General features: G+C 49.5%; 1 protein-coding gene across 1 annotated transcript; it reads left to right on the plus strand.

Annotated features, from left to right (window-relative positions):
• Nucleotides 1–1768: 1768 nt before the first annotated feature.
• Nucleotides 1769–18040, plus strand: EFS (embryonal Fyn-associated substrate). Its single transcript, XM_028701644.2, has 6 exons — nucleotides 1769–2802; nucleotides 7586–7924; nucleotides 9067–9165; nucleotides 11762–12436; nucleotides 14634–14723; nucleotides 16305–18040. Exons 1-6 carry the CDS (start codon nucleotides 2797–2799, stop codon nucleotides 16716–16718), a joined length of 1623 nt encoding a protein of 540 aa, XP_028557477.2. The 5' UTR covers nucleotides 1769–2796; the 3' UTR covers nucleotides 16719–18040.
• Nucleotides 18041–18824: the final 784 nt, after the last annotated feature.

Raw genomic sequence — 18824 nt, forward strand, 5'->3', positions numbered from 1 at the left:
GGCGAGAGAAAGGGAGGAGGAGATTCTCCCGGCAGCCGCGGGAAGGAGGAAAGAGAGAAAGAGAAAGAAAGAAAGAGTGGCAAAAGCTGAAAGGAGGAGAAGTAGCACATCCGGCATACCGGAGCCGGAGAGGGGGCGGGAGGCGAGACTTTTGCAGGGAGAAAGAAGGGAAGAGGACAAAATGGGAGAGGGAGGAGGAGGCGAGGGCGCCGCTCGCCCTCCGACAGATGGGAGCGAGAAGAAGTAATCCCTTCGCCCAAACTGGGAGGGAGGGAAAGAGAAAGGAGAGACGCGCGAGGAGAGAAGGAAGGAAGCCAAAGAAAGAAAGAAGGAAGGAGACAATGATGGAGAAGGCGCTTTGAAGTCCTCGAGGAGCCTCCGCTCTGCTTCCACCTCCTGCCCTCTTTCTGCTTTTCTTCCCCAACTCTCATTCATTCCTTTCTTTCCCCACGACCTCCTTTCCCCGGGTCGCTTTGCGCACCAGGATTGCGCGCCAGGATCGCCCGTTTCCCTCCCTTCCACCTGATCCCTGCTTTCTCCTCCTTGTCCCCTCTTTCGCCTCCCCTTCTTTTCCTCTTCGTCGCCTACTTTCTGCCTCCCAGCCAGCTGTAATTTTCCTTTTCTCGACTGGCTTCCTTTCTTTCCCCATTACCCAGTTTCCATCCAGCAACTTGGTTTCTGACTTGGGACGCTCCCTGAGCCAGATAAATTGCTACCTTGCGAGGAAGGAGCGGGCTGGACCCTTCTATTATTGGCTTGAGTGGGAGCCAGGATCCCAGCCGAAGGGAAAAAAGGCCAAAACCCTAAATTTGTGGGTGTGGGTGTGGGAGAGTTCCCCCCAAAATTAAGCCTGCAGCAAACCCAGGCTGCCTGCCTCAGCATAAAATAGATTTGTGTAGGAAAGAGCCAATAATATTTTTTTTCCCCAAAAAAGAAAGGAAAAATGATGGACCTGCGACCTTTCCAGAGAACTGGTCTCCCTCCAAAATGCAGAGCATCTGGAAAGCAAACCGCCAATCCCTCATTTTAAACCCACAGAAGAGGGAAAACATAACTTGGGAGTCTTGAGAGAGAAAATTGCTACTTTAGGTTAATATGGAAAGCCGGAGTCTAGTTTATCCAAGCTGACTGTTTGGACTTTGCTTATGGCAAATGACAGAGAGGGGTACAGTTGGTTTGGATCCGCTGCTTTTTCATCTGGATTGTGCAGTCTTTTTCTGGATGCTGAAGATTAATTCAACTTCTAAGGTCCACCTGTGTCCACTTGGGTTGGGGTTGCAGCACGTATACATTTTCTGGATGTTGGACTCTGTACTTTGTCAACACTGATTCTGGATTTGGGCTGGATTGAGTATTTGTGCTAACAAGTATATTTTTCTAGATTTTGGCAGCCCTCCAAATTACTTTTTTATTCTTGGAAAAACACTGCTTTTTCTGGATTATAAAGGGTGCGGAAACAGCCTCATGTGGAATTCCTCAAAGTTTACAAATGATTTTGGGGGTTTTCTGCAGAGCCTCAAGTTTCCCATGCTTTGAAAAAGTTAAAATTATGATGTGTCATCTCCCCCATCACCAAATCTTACATCTCCCCTGTTAGTTTGAGGGAGAAATCATGGGTCTTTCTTAGGCAACGAGCTTACATTAATGTGCATTGTGATTTTTGAAGTTTGATTTTTGTCAGTATTAGCATTTTCAAGCTTCCCGGCTCCTGAAGATTTGGAGCTTTCTGCAAAGCAGGCTGGATTTGTACACAGACATTATTATTATTATTATTATTATTTGGGAGAAAAACTGGATCAAACCTCAGGATTTAATGAAGAACTTAGTGTCCTGGGGCCTGGAGAAAGTTTGCAAAACATCTGGAAATTTCAAGACGTGGTAAATACTGCCTGCATTCTCAGGAAAAAACTGACCTGCTGGATGTGTGTGTGTGTGCTTTTTAAATCTATTTCGGATATGGTATTTTGGATAAGTAGGAAAGTTTGTTAGCATCTGTTGATCTACAGACTCTCTGCTGGCAAGCCTTTTGGCTTGAAAGGAATAGCTCAGGCTTTCTGGATTTCATGACGATGCAAAAATCCCTGGTCGTTCTTCTGAGCGTGCCAGGTTTTTTTTAAACAAGGACCTTTGGAGAGAAGTACAGTATTGCAAATGCCTCTGTTTTGGGTTGCAATTCCACTCTGTGGTTGCAACACAAGCCCATGTTCCAACTTGTTACTCTTTCGCCTCGCCTGCCTCATCAATCCATGCAGCCTGCACGGCCTGGAAGCAGCCAGGCCTACTCAGATGGTTTTTCTGGGAAGCTTTTGCTGACCAAGAGGTTTGGGAAGGCTTACAAAAACTTCTGGGGTGTGGGGGAAAGAGAATTGCAAATTGAAAGTGGCTGGACTTCTGAGAAACCAGACTCTTAGCAATCAAAGGACAGGGAGTGTTTGAGTTCGGTTGGAAATTACCTCTCCCTCCCACTTTGCATTGGGATAGTGTTTTGCAACAAATTTGCCAACTTTTTTTTTTTTTTTTTTTTTTTTTGAGAAACTCTTGTTTTGGATCTGTTCTCGCTTCTTCCATCCCCAAAGCATTGGATATATATTTTTCAAGGATATAAGAAATTTCTCAGGAATCTCTTCTTCGTTTCGGAACAACCAAGTGCACGGACAAATAATGTACCTAGAGGCAGGGATATTGTTTTCTGAAGCCGGCGGAACAGAGGTGTAATCTTCGTTCACAATCTCCTGGGTCTGCGGTTGTTCCTTTTCCACTTCTCCGTTTTCGACACCCTGCCTTTTGCGAAGCAACATGTCTGTAAGTATGCTCAGCTAGGAAAGAGAGCCAGATATTTTGCTAGCCCTGAGAGCAAAGTCTAGAGTTGAATCAGGAATCGAGAGCTCTTTTGACCTTGGACAAAAGATTTGTTTCGGGGTCACTGGGCCACAGCAGGTTCCAGGTGTACAAACAGTGAAGACTAGGGAAAGAAGTACAAAGCTATAAAAAACCTCTGCTGGGAACGTTTGCCAATTGAAAACCATTTTTAATTTCCCTCACAATTCCCTGCAGATGTTTAATCTGTGTGTGTGGGTCCCAAATTCACCTGAGATTTTACTTCAGGTGAAATTGGATGGCGTTGCTCAGCTCGTTTGGTTGAAGGAGGTTTGTGGCTTTCACTGGGCCTTGGGCCCCAGCACCTGTTTGAATGGTGAAGCTCAGAATAGCCAAGTGTCCCCAACTATATTCAGTAGGTCTTTGCTTAATAATGTGACTTAATACATTCGGGGGCAGAGAATCTGGCTGCTTTTGTAGGTTTGAGCCCCTGGGTCTTTCAACTTTCTCAAATCAAGGCATGTCTCAGTTTATTTTATCTTACTTTCTGCAGCTTTACCAAAGAAAGAGAGAGAGAAGGACAGGGATCCCTCAGCAGGGACCCTCCCCCTATAGAGAAACACATGTTAACTTCTTGAACATTGCCCTCATTTCAGAGCAGTCATGCACCCAACTCCCTAATGAGATCATCCCTGGCAAAGCATTATCTGTCAGCACCCAAATTGGCTCTTTCCCTCCCTCCCTCCCTCCCCCCACCCCTCGATTGCCAAACACTCTGAATTTCTCCTCCAATACTGGAAGAACAAGGAGCATATCCTATTAGTGGCCAAGATCTGCATTATATTTTAATCTGATTATTTTTATTGTCGTAGGCCACTTTCGGAACTGGTTTGACTGGAAAGCAAGTTAGCAGTAGCGACAGGGATCTGGCGCCCTAAGGGCTATTTTATCTGCCACCGCCCCCCAGAAACTCTTCCTAAATTTTAATCAAGGGATCAGCAACACAATTAAATGCCCCCTCTTTTTGCACATAATGTGTAGGTCACTGGGTTGTAGTCAACGCTAACCTTACACAGAGGTGACCCATTGAAATGAATGGACCTAAGTTAGTCATGGCCATTAACTTCAGTGGGTCTTCTTTTGAGTATTGGATACAACCCATTGCTTTTCAAAGCTGTGGGAGTGAGGGATTTCCAGATGAGTCAGTCAAAGTCTCGAAGATTTCACCGATTCAATGTCACATCTATCCTTCGGGATTTGAATGTTCACATTTGCAAGTCATTCGGAGTGTGAATATGCATGTTCCGTAGCATCTCTTACTAATGTGCTCTGACTGATAGATGAGGCAACTTTACTGCGGAGCCTGGCTGCCGATTTGTGTTGCGAAATGCAACTGCCATCTGGAAAATGGGTATATATATATCTCTGAGCAGTGCAGTCGTACCTTGGAAGTTGAACGGAACCCGTTCCAGAAGTCCGTTCGACTTCCAAAACGTTCGAAAACCAAAGCGCGGCTTCTGATTGGCTGCAGGAAGCTCCTGCGGCCATTCGGAAGCCGCGCCAGACGTTGGCTTCCGAAAATCATTCGAAAACCGGAACACTCACTTCCGGGTTTCGATTGTTCAGGAGCTGCTTTGTTCGGGAGCCAAGGCGTTCAAGATCCAAGGTACGACTGGATAAAATCCCCCTCTTAGGAAGGCATCTGTTGAGCTCTTCCACCCCAGGAAGAATTTCAAGTGGGCAATATTAAAAAGGGAAGGCAGATGCATGCATCCAAAAATAAATAAATCATGGTACAGGCTTCCTTGGACTATACCACTTCAGAATATGGGGAGGGGGGGTTGAATCCTGCTCTGCAATTCTCTGCTGTTTAAAGTGGCTGTTCCAAAAGGCAGGGAGGGTTGTACCTGTTTTGTGTGTCTCTTTGTGTCTCTTTGTGTCTGCATGCACTTCCGCTTAGCCGGTCGCCCCGTCCAGGCGTCCCTGCCACAGTTGGACTTTTGCCTGCCTGTGCGGGTGGCCGTGAATTATAAGCTACGACTTGGGAGAAACAGATGGCAGCCTGGGATTTAGGGGGATTTGGGTGGCGAAAGCGAGAGTGTTGGAGAGAATGCTTTGCTCCGCACCGGGTAGGGGTCTCGCCCTGAGCTCATTTATCGCTTCCTGGGCTGCATCTAACTAACTGGGTTACCGGCATCTGGGATCTTCGCTATCCAGGGTTAACGCAACAGTGTGAACATCTGCATTCGGAGCAGCTCTGTCTGGGAAACACCCTGGATTGAGGGACAACCCTTGTGATGCAATATATCCCATGTGGCAAACGGGTGGGTCCTCCAGCTCCCAGCCAAGGAGTATAGAACCACAAAGTGTAGAATCACAGGACTGTAGAGTTGGAAGGGACCCCAAAGGTCATTCAGTCCAACCCCCCGCAATGCAGGAATCTCTTGCCCAACATGGGGCTCGGCCAGCACAACAAAGGGCCAAGGAGGATGGGTATTATGGTCCAGAAGGACACAGGCATCGCACCATTGCAGATTGCAAAGGCAGAGCAGCTTGCGTCCTCTTTCGGGGGAATGATCTGTCTCCAGGCGGGTGAATCCTGAGTCATTTTTAGGGTTGTGCGGAGTCAGGAAGAGGGGGTACAGACTCTTTGTGTTGCTGTTGATCCGTAGGTGAAGGTTCGAGCGCCTGTCTTGGACACAGGGTTGTACGCTAAGGGTTTGTTTCCTGCTGAGTCTCGCTGTGTCTGAGCATCTCAAAAAAAGGACAGCGTGTGCCCATCTGGCTGTGGGGTAGCCTGTCCTTACGGCTGCGTGTTACGTCCTTAAAACTACCACCGACCAGGCAAGTCTGGGCGTTTGCCTCTCCTGGGTACGCTCAAGTGCCTGGGGCCAAATCCAGAACTGACCCACCCTCCCGAAGGCATCTCGCTGGTGCCGATCAAACTTTATGGCGCTTAAGCAAGCGAGGTCTTTTGTTTGAGGCAGCGACCCCTTCCCACCTTTCTGTTGACGCTGCCTTATCAAAGGCCTTGGAGCTAAATGCAACCTCCCTGCGTCAGGGCAGACAGGGACAAACAGCGTGGAAGGGGGCGTGTGGTCTTTGTGGCTTCCCCATGTGCTTCCTGGTAGCATCTGATGGTGGTATTAAATGCAGGGTGTTTCTGAAAGCTGGGATCCTAGCTGCCGTTGGAACTACAGCTCCCATCATCCCTAGCTAGCAGGACCAGTGGACAGGGATGATGGGAGTTGTAGTCCAACAGCAGCTTGGGACCCAAGTTTGAGAAACACACTGGCTAGGCAGACCCTCAAGAACCTCTCAGGTTCTTTGTGTGTTCGATTTGCACATCCCTGGGAGAAGACTGCAGTCTGTACTGGGATATCATTTCACCTTTTTGTTTCTTTAAATTTATACACTGCCTGATTGGGAAGGGGTGGACTACAAAGCAGTTAGCAAAAAGAGTGAAGAACAGCGATTCGAAAAATAATTAAAAACAACAGAAAGCTAAAAGCATATCAAAACACACGCCAGCGTTCCACATATCTGGGTAGGCTCGCCTAGACGAAAATGTTTTCAGCAGGCGCCCAAAAGAGTGCAGCGAAGGCATCTTCCTGATGATGTCAAGAGGCAGGGAGTTCCAAAGTCTAGGCACTGCCACACAAACGGAACAAGGATTCAATGCAGAGCAAGTATTAGAGGGCATCCAGAGCAAGTTGGGCGGATTGAATAATAATAATAATAATAATAATAATAATAATAATAATAATAATATATTATTTGTACCCCGCCCATCTGGCTGGGTTTCCCCAGCCACTCTGGGCAGCTTCCACAAAGACCCAAAATACACTAATATGTCATACATTAAAAACTTCCCTAAACAGGGCTGCCTTAAGATGTCTTTTGAATGTCAGGTAGTTGTTTATCTCTTTGACATCTGCTGGAAGGGCGTTCCACAGGGCAGGCGCCACTACCGAGAAGGCCCTCTGCCTGGTTCCCTGTAGCTTTGCTTCTCGCAATGAGGGAACTGCCAGAAGGCCCTTGGTGCTGGACCTCAGCGTCCGGGCAGAACGATGGGGGGTGGAGACGCTCCTTCAGGTATACTGGGCCGAGGCCGTTTAGGGCTTTAAAGGTCAACACCAACACTTGGAATTGTGCTCGGAAACGTACTGGGAGCCAATGTAGGTCTTTTCAAGAACGGTGTTATGTGGTCTCGGCAGCCGCCCCCAATCACCAGTCTGGCTGCCACATTCTGGATTAGTTGTAGTTTCTGGGTCACCTTCAAAGGTAGTCCCACGTAGAGCGCATTGCAGTAGTCCAAGCGGGAGATAACCAGAGCATGCACCACTCTGGCGAGACAGTCCGCGGGCAGATAGGGTCTCAGCCTGCGCACCAGGTGGAGCTGGTAGACAGCTGCCCTGGATACAGAATTGACCTGCGCCTCCATGGACAGCGGTGAGTCCAAAATGGCTCCCAGGCTGCGCACCTGGTCCTTCAGGGGGCACAGTTACCCCATTCAGGACCAGCAGTCAAGTTGGCATACGTGGAGTTTTGTGAAGAAGATACAGCTCAGTTGGCAAAGCAGGAGACTCTTAACCTCAGGGTTGTGGGTTCGAGCCCCACGTTGGGCGAAAGATTCCTATTTCAGGGGGTGGGGCTAGATGACACCCGTGGTCCCTTCCAGCTCTGTGATTCTGTGAGCTCATATAGAGATGTAGTGACTTTGTCAGCATTTTGAGGGATGCCTGACCTGCCCTCCGCTTCCCGCCAGGCCCAGCTCTGCCGCGCCCTGTACGACAACGCCGCCGAGTGCCCGGACGAGCTCTCCTTCCGCAAGGGCGACTTGATGGTCCTGCTGCAGCCCGAAGCCCCGGGCCTGGAGGGCTGGCACCTCTGCTCCTTGCACGGGCAGCAGGGGATTGTGCCAGCCAACCGGGTCAGAGTACTCCCCGAGCCAGGGTCTCCAGGGCCCACCCCTCGCCGGAACCACGTCCCAGCGGACGTCTACCAAGTGCCCAGGAAGGAGGCGGCGGCGGCGGCGGCCGGGACGGCCTACGAAGCGCCCCAAGATGAGCGGAGGAGGAGGGGGCGCAGGAAGGAGGAGCAGGAGGTGAGGAATTTGTTTATTGACTCTCCAGAATTTCAGAGGGGGAATCTCTCCTGGGCCCTGCTTGGAGCTGCTGTCAGAAATCAAATTTTGGACCCTCTGCAATAGATTGAGCTCTATTTCCTAGAACCCCAAACTACAGCGAACATTGAGATTTGAGGCCAATATTCCACTAGGTGTAACCCAGGGTGTGTGTGGGTGTGTGCAGCTACTGGTTTCTTAGCTCCACCCCTTCTCTTTTAGCCACGCCCCCTTTAGCGCTGCCACCTCCCCTTGGCATTCTTGTCGTTATTAATTAAAATCGTATACTTTAGCCGTAAATCTCGGGGTGGTGCACAGCACAAATATAACAAACACAAAATATGCAGTGAAAAATAAGAACAAAGACGAACCAATAATTCCCCCGTCCACAACACATTTAAAAGGCTATGTAATATTAAATCAGCCAAAGGCCTGGTTGAAGAGAAACGTTTTTGCCTGGTGCCTAAAGGTGTATAATGAAGGTGCCAGGCAGGCCTCCCTGGGGAGAGAGTCCCACAAATGGGGAGCCACCGCAGAAAAGGCCCTGTTCTCGTGTTGCCGCCCTCCCGGCCTCTCTGGAGTAAATTTATTTAAAGCAGCCTTCCCCACCAGATGTTTTGGCCCTCAACATGGCTGAGGCCAATGGGAGTTGTTTTCCTTTTTAAAAACAAAAAAATATGTATTGAGTTTCCGTTTTATAATATATAAATACAATCTTTGTTTTTTCACATAAGTTCAAACACATTTGAGCTCATCGACTTCCCCCTTCCCACCTCATGGTTTCTTTATTTCTTTGCTGTATCGTCACATTTGTAATTTCCCCGTTTTTACCTTACATTATTCCCATGTCCTATTTAATTTTTCTGTAAAAAGGTAGGATTTTCAGCCTTATAAGCCTTTGTAAGTCATTCCTGCCAGTGTTGTTTTCCAAAACACCTGGAGGGCACCAGGTTGGCGAAGGTTGCTCTTAAGGTATTCCTCTGGGACTACGGTCAAATCTAATGGCTTGTACTGGCTGGCTTTCGTTACCGCAAAACAATCCCAACCATGAACCTCAGGATGAAGCCACAACTTCCTTTTGTCATTCCTGGTTTGATTTCTCTCTCTTCCTCCTCCGCCTGCAGGTTTATGAGGTGCCGCCACCCGCCAGACCCTGCCCTCTGCCCCCCGAGGGGATCTATAGGGTGCCTCGCAGCACCAGACGAGACGGGGACCCTGCCGAGGTTAGTGCTTACACTCACTGGGGGAATTGCACGATGAAATCTGAGCGGCTGGCTGCATTATTGTTGACTGCGATGGCGTACTGTGTTTAGTTAATTAACACGTTTTTAAAAATCACAGTCCCTTCAAGGAGATCGGAGCTATGCACACAGTTTATCCCTCTCTCTTCTGTCCTCTCAACAACCCTGAGAGGTAGGCCGGGGAGAAGGCGTGTGACTAGGAGCTTCATGAATGATTTGGCCTCAGTCCTGTATACCTGAAGGAGCGTCTCCACCCCCATCTTCCAGCCCGGACGCTGAGGTCCAGCGCCGAGGCTCTTCTGGCGGTTCCCTCGCTGCGAAAAGTGAGGTTACAAGGAACCAGGCAGAGGGCCTTCTCGGTGGTGGCACCCGCCCTGTGGAACGCCCTCCCAGCAGATGTCAAGGCAATAAACAACTATTTTACTTTTAAAAGACAACTGAAGGCGGCCCTGTTTAGGTCTGACGCTGTATTGTTTTTAATATTTGGTTGGAAGCCACCCAGAGTGGTTGGGGAGACCCAGCCAGATGGCTGGGGTATAAATAAATAAATTATTATTATTATTATTATTATTATTATTATTATTATTATTATTATTATTATTTGAAGCCCGGTCTTCTTGGCTGTTGTCTGACACTCCGGCCACAGCGCCACACTGCCTGTAGGATTGGCACAGGGACTGCAGATGGCGGAAGCAGCATTTTTCAGTTAGAAAGAGGGTTTCTGTTTGCTGGGTGCCTGCAGGCCAAAGTTTGAGGACCCCTGTTTCCGACTGGAGGCTGGTTGGGGCAGGGAGCCATTGCAAAGCACCAACGATTCCTGTGTTGCCGCGGGTTGGGCTAGATGACCCTCAGGGGTCCCTTCCAACTCAACGACGCTTTTGTATGCGGTGTCGCAGTAGTAAGGCTAATAAGCAGTACACTCGTTCGAAATCTAGCCCGCTAATCCCTCAGCTCCCAGGGCTTTCCCCCTGTTTTAACCTTTTCCCAAGGGTGAAGGCCCTGCCTTGTGGCCCAAGCTGTGGGTGGGAAGATTTGATAACCGTGCCATTTAAGACAACTGGGATTCGGCTGCCTGCTGTCGAGCTTCCCCCCTCCGTTGGAGAGCTGCCTTTGTGGACAGCTGGACCCGTCTGTTGCTAAAGACAGCTGCGGCCGTGCCGGTCTCCAAGGGTAACTGTATCTCAGCCCAAATGCGGAGACTGCTGTCTCCGGAGCAAACCAGTGTCCTTTTCGGCCCCTCAGCTGAGGCAGAGGTTGCCCTAGATGGACGAAGGCTTGGTGGGGAGTGGCAGGTGGGGTTGGTTAGAGAGGGGGCCAGTGGACCTGAAGGGCTGAATGTAAGAGATACACTCTTGAGTTTGGGGGTGCTGAGTGTGTGGGTCTGTGCCAAAGGATAGGGGGCAGTATTTTGGGGGAACAGGCTGCAGACATCTGCCGTGGGGCTCTTTGGGTTTTTGGGGGGGGCGTCTCTTCAAGTAGAATTTGTTTGGGATCAGGAAGCCAGGAGCGAATACTTAAAATGGTGGGAGCGTTAGAAGCCATTGTATACCAAGTTACACCGTTGCTCCATCTAGGTCAGAAGTGTCTCTATTAAGAGTGTGCAACCTACAGCCCATGGTCAGGGGTACCGGACTGGCCCACAAGGCCATATCCTCAAAGCCATGCCCACTTGTCAATCAGTTGGCATCGCTCCAGTGGGCAGGTGACACTCACTAAGAGGTGGGGTTCAATTCTGTGTGCGCCAGTTCTTTGCAGGGTTCCCCCCCTCTTGCCCTACCCACCCGACCTGTGGCCCTTGGAGGTTTGCCCATGATGAGATATACACCCCCCAACTGCCAAGAGTTTGCCGCCCCTGTTGTCAACGACCCAGAAATCCCCTCCCTCCCAAATCTGTTGTTCTCCTCCTTTCTCTCTTGCTTCCTGGAGTTGAGTAACATAGTACAGAATTCCTGGGAGGCTACCATTTCAGTCTGATGTTAGGGGTTGTATATATCCAAACACTTCCCCATATCTCCAGATAAGACACCTCCTCCTATATACATAGAAACGTAAGGCTGTTGTCATGCTAGAGTTTGAATCCAGGGTGACAGCAGAAAGGCAGGCAAGCAAGGAGCAGGGGAGTGGGGCAGGTGGCCCAGGCAAGCTGTTTGGCAAACCCCTCTCTGAAGCGCCACCCCCTCTTTAAAAAGGGTTGTGGGAGGTGGGTCGAGCTGTGTGGGGATAGGCGAGAGGAGGGGTGAGGTGTAAAGGGAGAAAGGGCAGGCCAGGTGGGAAACAGGGTTGGCGGGTAAGCGGAGTTGGTAAGTGGGGCAAAAAGGGACAGTGTGTGTGTGTGTCCCCATAAGTAGGTGAAGCCTTCTCACAAGCAGGCTAATTTTCAACAGGTGAGGAGATTTTGATGTGAAGAAACACTCACAGGTGCGACTCCTCATTCCTTACGTGAAACAATGCACTCCAGGCAACGTTATAAAAAGTGACGGATATGAACCCAAAGCTTGGCGTTTCCACCCAGAACCTTAAACCTCGTTCTCTCTCTCCTTCGTCATCATCATCATCCCTATTCTTCTGTGCTCCTCAGGTTTACGACGTCCCCTCCTCCCTGATCCGAGACTCTCTGTCCGACACCTACGACTCGCCTTCCCCTTGCCCGAAGAAAGTGGCCCGTGTTGCCCCTCAGCCCTCGGCCCCTCCGCCCTCCGACGACCCCTACGACGTGCCCCTCGCCTTCAAGAAGCCCGCCGGTCCAGAGGAGGACGGGGAGGTGGACGACGGGGGCCCGGAGAGCCCCCTCGTCTATGCCACCCCGTCAAACCTGCGCCGTGCCTCGGCCTTGCTGAACTTGTACGAGTCGCCTGAGGAAGTGTTGGCGGGAGGCGGAGAGGAGGAAGAGGACGGGGGCATCTACGACGTCCCTCTGCTGGCGCCCGGCTCCCCGCCCCTCGAGGGGGCGCTGCAGGGACTGAGCTTGCGGGATCCGGGACCGCCTTCGAGACCCCGCTTGCCCTCGGCCGAAAGCCTGTCACGCCGCCCCCTACCTGCCCTTCCCAGCGAGGAACGGCTTTCCGTCGAGCCCCCGCCGCCGTCCCCGAGTATTGTGCGGAAAGGGAGCATCCAGGACCGCCCTCTGCCCCCGCCCCCACCCCGGCTGGGGGGTCTTGGAGCAGGAGAGCAGCTGGAGCAAGTCGCAGATGACGGGCACAACGAATACGAGGGGATCCGTCTGGCGGAGGAATACGACTACGTTCACCTTAAGGTAAGTTCAGGGGCGAATGGCTTGCCACAATGTGTGTGGGTCAGCCTTTGACCCCAGGGCCAAGGCAGGGTCAGAAAGCCCTTCATCGTCGCTCTGGGTTTGCATTTGATACGACAAAGCACTCACACGCAAAAATCGTTTGTTTTCCTGCACTGAAATTAATTGTTTTCGTCGGTTTAATTGTACTGCTGTTATTGTTCTTTCAGTGAAGCTCAATAAGTGGCGGTGATTTTCCAGGATAGTGATGGGGAAAGCTAAATCTGCTTAACCGCTGAATGGCAGGCAGAAATCCAACAGGTTTTTCCATCACTGTATCCTCACTCTGAAAATCCCAAGGGATCCTGGGAAATGGGATCAGCGTTCTCTAAACATAGCATCCTCATGAAATGCAATCCCTTGGGTGTCTTGACGGCTGAACCAGATTTTAAAACACCTGAGCCACATTTGCAGTGAAGCTATGCCTCAGTTCTGCTTCCATCTCCCAAGAACCATTGAAAGTATTATCGCCACCACCACGTTTCCGTGGTCTTCACCCAAAATCCATGGCAAAAAAGCTCAACTGTGCATCATTTACATGGTGTGTTTTTTAAAAAAAAAAATTTAGAAAGATTTGTGCATGTGGTGGACCTGCGATAAGGTAAAAAATTTTTGGGAAGCAATCTATAATGAACTCAAAAAAATATTTAGATATATTTTCCCCAAAAGACCGGAAGCGTGTCTATTAGGCTTAATAGGAACAGAAATTAAAATAGAAGATCAAAATTTGTTCATGTATGCTACAGCTGCCGCGAGGACCCTTCTGGCCCAAAGATGGAAAGTACAAGATATACCAACTATACAGGAGTGGCAGGCGAAATTGACAGAATATGCAGAACTTGCCAAACTGACAGGGAGGATCCGGGACCAGGGAGATCAAAGATACCAAAATAACTGGAGTAAATTTATTGAATATTTAAAGAAGAATTGTAAAGAGGTCAAGACACTAGCAGGATTGACATAATACCTCCAATGTATAATAGTACTAACTTGAGAATGATGTGTGTGATGGAAAGAGGATAAATATACCAGTTGTGGGGAGGGAGGGGGGTCGTGACTCGGCAGAGTCAAAGGGAATGTATGGTGCTATTACAATTTGTTGGAAAAGAATATGTAAGGAAAACAATAAAAATTCACTTGGGGAAAAAAAGAAAGAAAGATTTGTACATTGCTTAATCACAAAGCTCTAATAAATAAAGCTACCTGTGAAACAGCAAAAGTTATGAAACTGTCACCGAAACCAATATATACAAGATAAGTATCAATAAAACACAGATAAAATTGGTAAAACTCTTAAAACAAACCGAGATAAATACATTATATGTCTGAGGAGGCAGATCTCTGAGCAGAGGGTCTCATTCTGTGTGGATAGCTAGATTGTGTAGCAATTTTGGAGGTCAGATAAAAGACCCCCCCAAAAAAAAAAGGCATGGACCATGGTACATTCCCGCCAAACATGAGACCATTATGTTTCTCAAGGAGACTGGGAAAGGGGTGGGGGGACAGGGTCAAACCATAATACAGTGGTGCCCCGCAAGACGAAATTAATTCGTTCTGCAATTTTTGTCGTCTAGCGAATTTTTCGTCTTGCGAAGCACGAAATCCCATAGGAATGCATTGAAAATCAATTAATGCGTTCCTATGGTCAAAAAAAGTCCAAACAAAGCCAAATTTGGTACAACAACAGTTTATTAACTGCTCTTTAAAGTCACACATACTGTAAAGAGCAGTTCAAAAATTGAAGGGAAAATAAATTAACTTTATAAACAAAACATGTCTTTGTTTTTAGACAAAGAAAACAAAGTCGCGAGACGTTTTTGTCTTGCGAAGCAAGCCCATAGGGGAAATTCGTCTTGCGAGGCAAATCGAAAACGGAAAAACCTTTCGTCTAGCGAGTTTTTTGTCTTGTGAGGCATTCGTCTTGCGAGGTACCACTGTAAGGCATTAAGTAGCAGGAACAGGTTGCAAGGACCTGTAGAGGCTACCTGAATGTACTGGATATGTGGCTGGCTTCTGTGTTGTGTTACCGATGGCATTTTCTGGATCTTTTGATACAAAATTTGATCTTCTTGGGAGACCAAACACTTCATCACCTTCTAAGCTTTCTGTTCCACTTCCCTTGCACACATACCCACAATCCTGCCTCTTTCTTCCTTCCTAGGGAGCAGATAAAACCCAGCCCAAAGCTACAACTTCTGAAGGAAGCCTCGGACTCGCCCTTTCTGGAGACACAGCCCAGGCGGAAGAAATGGTACGTCTCGCTTTTTAAAATGTACTAATGTCTTCAGCTTAGGCTGGGGACGGATGCCAGCATTTCCTTATGAAATTTGTCCTCCCTGTGAGGCAGGCCTCTTGGTTTTTTTGGGTCCGTCCCCCCCAAAGGAGAGGCAAGACCGTGAAGAGTCGGTCTGTTGTCTAGGTGGGGTGGGATGTGGGTGGCGCTGTGGTCTAAACTACTGAATCTCTTGGACTTGCCAATGAGAAGGTTGGCAATTCGAATCCCTGTGACGGGGTGAGCTCCCGTCGCTCTGCCCCAGCTCCTGCCAACCTAGCATTTCGAAAGCACGCCAGTGCAAGTAGATAAATAGGTACCTCTGAGGTGGGAAGGTAAACGGCTTTTCCGTGCGCTCTGGTTTCCGTCACGGTGTCCTGTTGTGACAGAAGCGGTTTAGTCCTGCTGGCCACAGGACCCGGAAAGCTGTCTGTGGACAAACGCCGGCTCCCTCAGCCTGAAAGCGAGATGGGCGCTGCAACCCCATAGTCGCCTTTGACTGGACTTAACCGTCCAGGGGTCCTTTACTTTTGCCTTTTACCTAGAGGTGGGGTTCTAAGGTGGTCTTCCCACAAACCACGCTCAGTCCTGGTCCAGCAGTGTGCATGACACACATGCACTCTTACGATATAAGCAGGCAGAAGGGGAAGGTGGCTGCCATCTTGAATTTCCCATAATTCCCTGGGAGGGATGCTACATAACTGCATTTGGTTATGTCCCAAGAGCCAAGGAGACACACATACAACAAGGCGGCTACAGATGAGACAGTTAGCTCCCACTGAAGCCTTATGTAGACCAGGATTTTGCTAGGCTCTTCCTCCCGGTGAAAACTTTGGCATCCTCCAGCCAGGAAGGCCCAAAATAAGGCACAAGCAAGAAGTGGAGCCTTTTTGACAGCTTGGGGGCCATGTTCCAGGGCCAGAGGCAGCAAGTGGAGGCAGCCACAGACTCTTAATTTCATCTTAGAAAGCCATATTCCAGCCACACGGAAGCACTTGAGGAGAGTGTGGAGCGGGGCTAAGGAGGGGCATGGCCTAGAGAGAGATCCGAGGGCCTGATGTGAGGGCATGGAGGGCCTGAGGCTCCTGTTCCCCCCCCCACACAAGGAAGAAGCCCGGATCTCTTCCTCACTGGGTTCCTCTGACATGTGCAATGCAAGAGATCCTCTGGCCATGGCAGCTAGGGTAGTTCTGGGGGCATTATGGGAAACTGGAGGTGGGAGCTGGCAGCAGCAGCGAGGAACAGAGAAGAGCATCAGGGAATTTTGAGGTCCTTGGCCTCAAAACCATCAAATTGCCCCCCTCAAGTCTTCTCTTGTGCCAATGAGGGAGATTTTCGTTCTGTTGTAAAAAGCATGCCACTTAAATAAGTCTCCCCATGTTTGATCTGCTTGAATTTTCAGAATTGCACACAGACATGTTTCTCTGGCGCCCAACGGGAAAGATTTTCCAGGCGAAGGAAGTAGGCAGCCATCTCTTGTCTCTGAAAATAATGCACACAAACACACAGCCAGAGTGAGCAAAATGGCAGCCGTCTAACCTTTTCCTCTTTGGTTTGTAGGCTCCGCCTTCCCCCGAGGACAGCCAGCTTTTGCAGTTCTACACGGGGCAGTGCCAGACACATTACACCACCCTGCTCTCGGCCATCGAGGCGCTCCTGGCCAGCGCCGGGGCCCACCAGCCCCCGTGGGTCTTCGTGCCCCACGGGAAGTTCGTCATCGTCACGGCGCACAAACTGGTCTTCGTGGGGGACACCGTGTCCCGCCTGGCGTCCTCTGCCACCGTGCGGGCGAGGGTGGGGGCGGCGAGCAGCACCCTCTGCCAGGCCCTGAAGGACGCCGTGCTCTCCGTCAAGGGGGCTGCCCTGCACTACCCCTCGCCGCCCGCCGCCCGGGAGATGCGTGAGTGCGTGGCAGAGCTCTCCCGGCAAGCCTTGGCCTTCACTTCTTTACTTGGCACCCTGGCGCCATCTTGAATCCTACGTCAGTGCCGATTCGCCACCAGCAAACTCCTGCCCTGAAGCTGTGAGACACTACGACCCCCTCCTGTGGCAATAACTGCAGTGCTGCTTGGTGGTTTTCTGGAACCGAGCAGGCCCGAACCTGCCTCCTGGATAACTCAGGCCCTCGCCTAAAAACAAACGTTTCCCTTGAGTTCCAGCTGCCATCTTGTCAGGGCCTCTTAACCCCCATGGCGTTCAGTGCCTGCAGCCAGAAGCAACATTTAGTGACCTTCGACCCTCGGGTGCTCAGTTTCGATGCACAGAGGAGACGGCCTTGCTTGACTTCATGACAAGAAATGGTCCTTGTCAGTGCCAGACCTTTGCCTCTTTGCTTTTACTCCCTCGCCCTTGCACCTGCGACCAGCCATCTTGGACGGTTTCCTAACCAAAGAACGTTCCGGACCTTCGGCCTCTGACCCAACACTGCGCATCATGACACCCATTTCCCCGCTCCAGTTAGGTTTTGCTAATTCTGACATAGGTTCCTTCCTGAAAACATCGAGGGTTTCTCAGTCACCCCTCGATAAAGATGGTGGCGTGGGGTCGTAAGACCAAAGACACGTCTCCCCACTGGCTCTTCGTAGACTTGACAACAGTTCTTTAAGAGTGCAAAAAAAACCCCCAAAAACCCCTGAATGGGAAAGGAGCTGAAGGGAGACAGAATTGATGGGAAATGACCCTTGTCATCCCGTAACAAAAGATTCTGGAGCAACGGCTGAAGAAAGAGGGGATTGGGAGAATGGCCAATATTGCTGCAGCAGAGAGGGTTATGGGAAATTGCCAACGGGGCAAAAGAAAACAAAACTCAGAGAGGCAGCCAAATGTGAAAAGAAGCAAATTAATCTGGGGCAGAAGGGAGGAAGCTGAGGGTGAACAGGAAACGATAAAAGAAAAATGGACAAGGGGGACGGGTCAGTACGGACACTGTTACGATGCACAGTGTGAACTAGCAACACAGATAACTGGGCAGGGGGGTTATTGAGCCACTGCTAGGTCAGCGGAATAGAGCCAGCACCTGGAAGGGGTCAGAAATCTTAATAATACAAGTCCTTCAGCTTGATCTATGGATTCATTCCTCAGGTTTGTTGTCTTCCTCTGAAAAAACCCCCTCTAGATATTGGACGGCCGCCAGACAATTCTGCAGTTTACAGCATCCGGCCCCACCTGCTCCCTGCGAAGACCCTCATCTCACTTCCTCACCAGGAAACAAGCGGGGTCAAGAATCTCTCTCTCAGGAAATATTTGCCAAGTTTTTTTCTAGGTTTGATCATAATAAAAATGGGTGAAAAAACAAACACCCATGTTGTGTTGCTTCCTTCCACAACTTGATTGGTTTCCCTCTCCCCTCCCCGCAAATCTCCCCCGACAACTCTGGCGTGCTTTGATTACATTTCTGATTATTGATACGCTGCTGTTCAGGAAATATAACTTGCGGATTTAAAATATAAGCAACAAAAAAACGATAAAGCAGCTGTTAAAAGCAGACACACCCCCACACAAGAAACAACACGGCGAAACAGCTATAAACTAGGGGGAGACAGCAATCCGTTTCCAAAGGCAAACTGGGAATGAATGTAAGAGTTTTACAAGAAAAGGCTCTGCGAGATCTAGATGTGGTCTAATAAAATTTGACCACCTGGCAGCAATGAGAGAATGACGGGTGGGTCCAAGGTCATTAAATGTCAGAATGAATTTCAAAGCTGCAAAATTAAAAACAGGGTGGTATTCAGCTAAGATTAATTCGGAGTATACCCACTGAAATATGACTTAAATTTGGCCCATTCATTTTGACAGGCCTGCTCTGAGTAAAGTTTAGTGGAGTACCACCCTGTAAAATTTTGGAAAAACCTCAATTATATTTCTATATCTGCCTCCTGCAATTCCCATTCTTGACACCCTTGCCCCAGGTCCATGCTTTAGTCACAGGGTCTAGAAGACTTGTGCCTATAAACAGTTAAGAAGCGAAGGAACGTGAACACTGATCTTGTTTATTGGCCTAGAATGACTGGTAAGGTGCAGAGGCGAGAGTTTGCCCAAGGCCAGCGAGAGGAGAAAACTGCACTGCAAAATTAAGCAAGA

Source organism: Podarcis muralis, chromosome 13 (genome assembly GCF_964188315.1).
Source record: "Podarcis muralis chromosome 13, rPodMur119.hap1.1, whole genome shotgun sequence".
Classification (NCBI taxonomy): domain Eukaryota; kingdom Metazoa; phylum Chordata; class Lepidosauria; order Squamata; family Lacertidae; genus Podarcis; species Podarcis muralis.

Bases quoted from the DNA above. Each gene is read 5' to 3' on its own strand.
- EFS (XM_028701644.2), top strand. The intron at 7,925-9,066 runs GTGAGGAATTTG...CTCCGCCTGCAG, and splicing joins GCAGGAAGGAGGAGCAGGAG to GTTTATGAGGTGCCGCCACC. The intron at 14,724-16,304 runs GTACGTCTCGCT...TTTGGTTTGTAG, and splicing joins CAGCCCAGGCGGAAGAAATG to GCTCCGCCTTCCCCCGAGGA.